The 7,682-nt window shown below is 34.5% G+C and overlaps 1 protein-coding gene and 1 pseudogene across 3 annotated transcripts; one reads left to right on the top strand and one right to left on the bottom strand.

Moving 5' to 3' along the window:
* The first annotated feature begins 2,420 nt into the window (after positions 1 to 2,420).
* LOC120114579 (lactoylglutathione lyase-like) lies at positions 2,421 to 4,266 on the top strand. 3 transcript variants are annotated; one of them, XM_039135428.1, is made up of 8 exons: positions 2,421 to 2,622; positions 2,717 to 2,778; positions 2,864 to 2,924; positions 3,032 to 3,111; positions 3,216 to 3,304; positions 3,587 to 3,676; positions 3,789 to 3,899; positions 3,978 to 4,266. In XM_039135428.1, exons 1-7 carry the CDS (start codon positions 2,530 to 2,532, stop codon positions 3,875 to 3,877), a joined length of 564 nt encoding a protein of 187 aa, XP_038991359.1. In that variant the 5' UTR covers positions 2,421 to 2,529; the 3' UTR covers positions 3,878 to 3,899; positions 3,978 to 4,266. The 3 variants fall into 3 exon arrangements, with proteins under 3 accessions (XP_038991359.1, XP_038991360.1, XP_038991361.1); XM_039135429.1 differs by having other exon boundaries at positions 3,991 to 4,265; XM_039135430.1 differs by having other exon boundaries at positions 3,234 to 3,304; positions 3,978 to 4,262.
* A 539-nt stretch (positions 4,267 to 4,805) lies between these two features.
* Positions 4,806 to 6,463, bottom strand: LOC120114610 (annotated as a pseudogene).
* Positions 6,464 to 7,682: the final 1,219 nt, after the last annotated feature.

The following is a 7,682-nucleotide window of genomic DNA, read 5'->3' as shown; positions in this document are numbered from 1 at the left end:
TTTTGATTTCCTATTTTATTGATTTTTTTAATTTAGACTCTAAGGCAGCACCATATTCAACCAAGTTAGCTTTAAAGGACAATTGACCAAAAGAGTTAGCAACCTTATCTTTCAAACGGTTAGCTTCCTCTATCTTCATGTGGCTTGTCATCTTCTCGAGTGAAATGTCCATCTTCTTGTATTTGAGAGAGTTATTGTGGTCAAACCAACACTTGTGCAGCTTCTCGATCAGGACATTGGCTCGCAACACTTCACACATCTACACAATAAGGATGTTAGAGACTAGATTTTTGTAATCATGGACTTGATCTCTAATCAACTTGTCATCAGTCATTTGAAATCTCAGTCACTCACTAACGACATATTTCTTGTTGCCTGCATCATTAGAGCAATACTTCTTTTCAAGTGTGTCCCATATTGTCTTAGCACTTCTTTCCTTAAGAAACATGTCAAAAAGCTTGTTTGACATGTGACTAAAGAGATGGCCACAGACCAAATTGTTTACTTTATCAAATATTTCAACTGCTATGACGACGAAGACAGAGGCAACATCAGGCATAACTTTATCACCGATTACAGTGATGTATGTTGTAACAAAAATGGTCGTCGGGGTGGTGGGTGATGGTTTCAGCATCACATAGTCTAAGTCAAACTGCTTGAAGAAAATAAGATACGCTAGGACCACCTACAGTAAGTGGACCTATCTAGTGCATCAAGCTTGGACAAATCATGAATAAAGCTTGCTAAATGGTGTCAACATTTTTTTCCTGTAAATGAATTTATTTCTAAATTGTTGGGAATAACAGCTCTCTTTTCAGCCTATAAATCTCAGAGAAAATATTCTTTCACAATCTTTATACTAAGAACGACCCTCGACCTGGACCACGAATTTCTTACGAACGACACGCAAGTTGGGCCCTTGTTCTCTATCACTCAACAAGGGAAAGAAGAATGAACATTATAAATACTCTTGCACGTGGTATTTCCCTCTCCATGTTGGATAGTGTCTAAAGCATTACCAACAAAATTTTGGTAACATTTTAGGTGCAACCCATTTTATTAATAAAATATTAACATTTCATATTACAACTTACTTTCTTAGTGAATCATGACATTCTTGGGTGCAATTGTATTTGTTGTAGATATTTATAACATTTTCAACTTTGAACTTATTTTGTTTTCGAGAGAAAATCTAAGGTTTTATCAGCTTAAACTCTGGTAACATTGTATACGCAACCCATTTTATTAATAAAAATTTTTAATGTTCCAGAACGCAACCTACTTTCTTAGTGAATCATGACATTCTTAGCTGCAATTGTATTTATTGTATATATTCATAACATTTTCAGTTTTTTATTTTATTTTGTTATTGTGGGAAAATCTAAGGCTCCACCAGCTCAACTCATTTTATTAATAAAAATATTAACATTCCAGATCATAACATACTTTCTTAGTGAATCATGACATTCTTGAGTGTAACCATATTTATTATAGATATTCATTACATTTTAAGCTTTTTAACTTATTTTGTTATTGTGTAAAAATCATATCTCATCTGCTTAAATTCTATTAATATTTTAAACACAATCTAAAATTTTAATAATACTCATAACATGTATTATTTATAACTTATTTTCGTACCGTTATAATGTTTTATGTACAAATTATTATGTTACTATATTTTAAACACAATCTAAAATTTTAATAATACTCATAACATGTATTATTTATAACTTATTTTCTTACCGTTATAATATTTTATGTACAAATTATTATGTTACTATATTTGATAACTTTTTTATTTTTAAATTATAATATTGTGTGTTTCACTTTTAACTTATAACATTTTTCATCGATTACATCATTTAGTAATATTATTTTAATCACCTAACAAGGGAGCTCCCCTAACACGAAAAGTTCTATAATGCGATACCTTTAATATAAGATTAAAATAAGACGTTATCAGATTTGTTATTATTTAAATAATAAAATCAATAAAAATTATCTAAAATATTATTATTTTTATCAAAAATATCAATATTTTTTAACATTTCAGATAAAATATCTAATAATTATAAAACCGATAGAATAATAATAAAATCAATAAAATATCCAATAATAATAAAATCATAACATTTTTTTAACCATATTAAGGTTGTGGCACGTTATATTCCCCCAACGCTTAATATTCAAAGACATATAAAAGACGTCCTTTCCTCTTTGAATTCCTTGTTAATGTTCAAAGATAAATAAAAGACGTCTTTTCCTCTTTGAATTCCTTGATAATGTCAGACAAAAATGGCTGCCGACTTGTTTCCATTCTCAGATTTGCTTCATTTAACTAGTGATCCCTGCACGTCACCTTCGTCACTTTCATTTTCTTACATTTCAAAACCCCTATATAAGCAAATATGCCTTGTACTTTCTCTAAACTCTAAAACCCAACTCTCAAAGCATCTTGTTTTGAGAATTCTAGTTGGAAAAGTTTAGGTTTTTTTGTTGAATCGAACCCAGTTTAGTTTATATTCAATGGCGTCCTCGGGACCAAAAGAATCAGCTGCCAATAACCCTGGCCTCCAAACTCCCCCTGAAATCGCCAAAGGCTACTTCATGCAGCAAACTGTTAGTTTTTTTTTTGGTGTTTATAATATGTAAATATTATGTTTTTCAATGAATATGTGTAATTATTTTCTTTTCGTTCTCCTTTGGGTTGCAGTGTTTTCGAATTAAGGATCCAAAAATCAGTCTTGATTTTTACTCTCGCATATTGGGCATGTCGTAAGTTTAATTTCAGATCTCTTTTTTATTACCTTTTAAAAAAATAATTTGATATTAATAGAAGCAATGAAATCATCATCTCCAGGTTGCTTAAGAGAATTGATGTTCCAGACTTGAAGTTTACCTTGTACTTCATGGGCTATGAGGTATAATGCATATAATTATACTGCAAGAAATTATCCTGCTCGAGGTGTCACCATTTCGGAAATAATAATGATGTTTGATTCTAAATGCTTATTTACCTCGGATGTAGGATGTTTCAACAGCTCCAAGCGACCCGATTGATAGAACAGCTTGGACCTTTACGAAACCGGCTACCATAGAACTAAACCAGTAAGAATACATTATTTCTTGGGGGGGGGGGGTTGGAGGAAAAATCAATCCGCCTTTTGTTTTGACAAAATCATCATTCTTCTGACTTGTACCATGTTTAACAGTTTTAATGTTTCCTACAGCAAATGGGGTACCGAAAGTGACACCGAGTTCAAAGGATACCACACTGGGAATTCAGAACCTTTAGGCTTTGGTATGAACAGCTTTTGTATCTTTTATAATGTTCATTTCTTCTAGTGTCTTATGATCTGTGCTTCAAAGAAGAGTAGTTTAAAAGTATGATTATTTCTTTACGATAAAGTCTCCGGCTTTATAAACAACTATGCTGTAATTGATCAAACAGATGCTGCTTCTATGTTCAAGTCGATAGAAGACCGGCTTTTTTTTTCCTTCTTCTTTTCTAAATATGCGAATTTTGTATTTGAGGAATTTTTGGGATATTTTAGGTAGTAATCTGTCCTTTTTCCCTTTTCAGGGCATCTTGGCATCAGTGTGGATGATACATTCAAGGCATGTGAGAAGTTTGCAAGGCATGGAGTAGAGTTTGTCAAAACACCAGAGGATGGTAATACATCACTGTGGATGATACTAATAGTGAAAGTTATGTCTGAAATATTTGCTTTCTGATTTCTTTGAAAATGCTTTTTCATGCCTTGATTTACCAATCTGATTTGCAGGGTATGCATTAATCAAAGATCCCGATGGTTATTGGATCGAAATCTTTGATTTGGTTAATATCATAAACGTGGTTAAGGGTTTTGCCTGAGTTAGCGCTTCACAAAGTTCAGGTAGCTTTTGGAGTATTTATCAGAGACTTCTTCTATCGTGACGTATCTTTGATCATTGGAAATGTATCTGATACATAGGTGTTGATGCCAGGAAACGAGGATGGCATATGTTACAGGTTTCATTCATTTCGGTTCAACGGTGTGTAGTCCTATACATCATCTTCTGCTTTCCGGAACTTGTCGATGGAAGAACTCGGTGAAATATTATATGTATATTTTATTCAAGTATATGTATTCTGCAAGTCTGATATGTATATACCAGACAGGATAAAGTGAAAATAAATAGTTTTGTAGGAGAAACTGAACCTTGAAATTTAATAAAATCAGCTTAAATTTCCTAAAATTGCAGGTCTGTGTATCATGTATGTGCTTACCAAGTCAAGCATGAAGTGGAAAAATAGAATTATGAAAGTACTAAAACTTTAAACCATTTATTAAATATTATCCCTTTTCTTTATTAACAAGAAGTTTGGAATGGCGTAAAGCAAAAGTCTTTTCTTTATCATTGATCACACTCAAAACTCACAATATTTCAAGCTCACAACTTTGGAATACCTTAATTGTAATAACTGCTGTATAATCAATTTAGACCTACTAATAATATTATACAAATATGAAGACTAAATTATACCAAATAAGGGGAATTAAATCTCGAATTTCTGCACAATAGAGGGACTAAAATCAAAATTAGACCACTTAAGAACAATAAAATTATTAAGGTGGAATTTGCCTTGAACTACTTTAAATTTTGTTTCTTTGTAAACTCAGATCTGAGAAAGTTTGGTCAATCACTGTAAGCTCATTTCTTTGTTATGGTATGCAACAGTCGAGAACAATGAAACAAATCTTAAAATTTCATTTAATTTAATGCCCCATATTGATTAAATAAAAAAACTTGTTAGATCACTATATAGGAGCAATTTTCTCAGCTGTTTCAGATGAGGCTATTTCCCCATGCATCCATTTCTGCAACATTTGTAATGAAGCTTTTGGTTGATCCATTGGAACCATGTGACCTGCCTCATGGACCTGCAATTTGTCATCATCATGGGCACAATTAAGTACCATTAGAGAAAGCGCACGGATGAATGATAATTGCAGATTATAAAGATTGCATTTTTCAGAGTTCAGACCTTGAGGAAAGTGAGAGGACCATGGCTCTTCAGTTTCCCTGCTTCGACACCATCAACGATGAAGGGGACGGAAAGCAATGCACAGAAATCTTTCTGCCCGGACCATGTCATCGCATGAACCCACTTCGAATTCCCTAACCGTCGGAAAAACACAAGTTTAGAAAGAGCAAGGCACTAAAAAAGAAGAAGAAGAAGTGTCTCACCAAGCCAGTTACATATAAAATCATACTCCCCAGCATATGTAAGGACCTTGATGCCATTTTCAAGAAGAGAAGGAATGCCGACTTCGAAATTTCTCATCCAGTCCATAATCATAGCTTCGTACACTACGCTGCTGCAAGACACGAAATCTGTCTCCAACCCTAAGTGCTTCCCTAACTGATTTCAGGTTCAGGAAAGTCTCCACGTCTGAGAAATCGTAGCACAAGTCGTCGTCGCACTGCTTTCTAATGTCGTAGTACTGAACAATTAATAACAAAGAATTGAAATTTGTAAGAATCTTAAACCATTTCTGCAATATATATAATAACAAAAGATAAAAGTTTATGCCGTCTTACATTTACATTACCAGCAACTCTCATGATCAGATTGAATACATTGTTGCATATTTCATAAGAATCAACACAAGCATCTCCACCATCAGTACCTGGAACGGTATTTGAAAATGGGTATCAATTTGCAAAGGAAAAAATATAGAGATATTGACATTAGACATTTACAGCTAAGAGGGAATACCACAGCTTTTAATTGCCTCCATGCATGATGGAACCGACTTCTTGATATTAACATAATCAGATTGTGAAATTAAACTGGAGTTCAAAGCATAATCTGGGTATGCTTGATATTTGAATTTCAGGGTTCGTTAATCCGTTGCCGATGGCAAAACCCTGTTTCATCCATTCAAGTTTGAACTAAATGAAAAAAGTCCATTTCAGGATTCTTAATTTTCATTCCTAATTCTCATTTTTTCCATTACATTCTATATATTGCTCAGTTTGCTCAATTATTTAGTTATAGCTGTAAGATTCTTTCTAACAAAATAAATGTTCCTGTCCAGCTCAACTATGGCCTGATTTCATCATTGTTCTAACTTCCTTCAGCTCAGATGTCCTCCTTAGCCCAGTTATCCTCCTTAGTCCAATTGCTCACGCTAGCACCAGATAAAGAGTCAGGTAATTTCGAATTCCCCAATTCATTTCTCAATTCCCCCATTCTCTCATCACCAATCCCTAATTCCTCACCCCTAATCCCTAATTCCCCTTCCAGTACCATGACAATACCTCCTCCTGTAGTCGATGCTTGTCCCCAAGGATCGAAGTCAGGAAATTGTGACTTCAACACTGTAAACTCTTCCCAGGTAGCACTTTCTGGTCCCAAATTCGCCCATTGGATCAACAATTGAGTTACTGCCTTTTTGTCTTTCTTCACCATTCACTTGTCTAATACCATAGATGGATAAACACGAAGTTGTCCATCCGCATTGACTTCTGGTGGATCTCGAGAGGTAACTGTCCTGTTTCCAATCTTCTTCTTTAGCAAACTAATATGAAAAACTGGGTGTATATTTGAACTGTCAGGCAATTGCAGTTTATAAGCCAGCGACCCAATGCTTTCGATGACTTTGTAGGGTCCATAGTACCTTGCAGACAGCTTCAAATTTTTTCTGAGGGCCACCGAGGTTTGTCTATAAGGTTTTAATTTGAGGTAAACTTCATCACTAACTTGAAGCTCTCTATCACTTCTCTTTTTATCAGCATAATGTTTCATGCGTTGCTGTGCCCTATCTAGCTAGTCTTGTAGAACAGTATTCATGTTGTCCCTCTCTTGTAATAATTGCTGCACATCTACTACTTTAGAGTCTGTTAGCCATGTCATAGTAGGGGGAATATATCCATACAAAGCTGTGAATGGAGTTGTTCCCAAAGCAGTATGGAAACTTGTATTATAGCACCATTCAGCTTGTGATAACCACTTACTCCAATTAGTAGGCTTCATAAAACACATTCCACGTAAATATTGTTCTAGGCACTGATTTAGTCTCTCTGTTTGACCATCAGTTTCTGGATGGTAAGTTGTAGTGAATAGGGCAGTAGTTCCTAGGAGCTTCATTAATTCTGTCCAGAAAAGGCTAGTAAAAATTTTGTCTCTATCAGATACAGCTATCTTTGGTTGCCCATGTAGTTTATAAATCTAATCCAATTAGATTTTAGCTACATCTGCTGCAGTGAAGGGATGCACCAAGGGTAGAAAATGTGCATACTTGGTAAACTTGTCAATAATATCCAGGATGCAATTATACCTATTAGAAGTAGGGAGACCTTCAATAAAGTCCATTGTAACAAATTCCCTAGCCTGTTGAGGAATTGAAAGAGGTTGTAATAGTCCTGGTTTTAACACATGTTCATCCTTTATTCTCTGACAGATATCACACTGCTACACATAGCTTTTAACCATGTTTTTCAACCCTTTCCAATAGAAATAAGATTTCACCCTGTGGTAGGTAGCTTGTATACCTGAATGGCCATCTTGTGGTGAATCATGTAGAGCTTGTAGAATCTGTTGTCTTAAAGAACCAGTTTCCCCAATATAAACCTTCCCTTTATATCTTAAGATACTTCTGGAATAAGACCAGTCTGCTGCCTCTTGCCTG

This window comes from Hibiscus syriacus, unplaced genomic scaffold (genome assembly GCF_006381635.1).
Source record: "Hibiscus syriacus cultivar Baekdansim isolate YM2019G1 unplaced genomic scaffold, ASM638163v2 tig00110236_pilon, whole genome shotgun sequence".
Lineage (NCBI taxonomy): Eukaryota > Viridiplantae > Streptophyta > Magnoliopsida > Malvales > Malvaceae > Hibiscus > Hibiscus syriacus.
The sequence above is the reverse complement of the archived record's forward strand: the minus strand, read 5'-3'. Positions and strand labels throughout refer to the sequence as shown.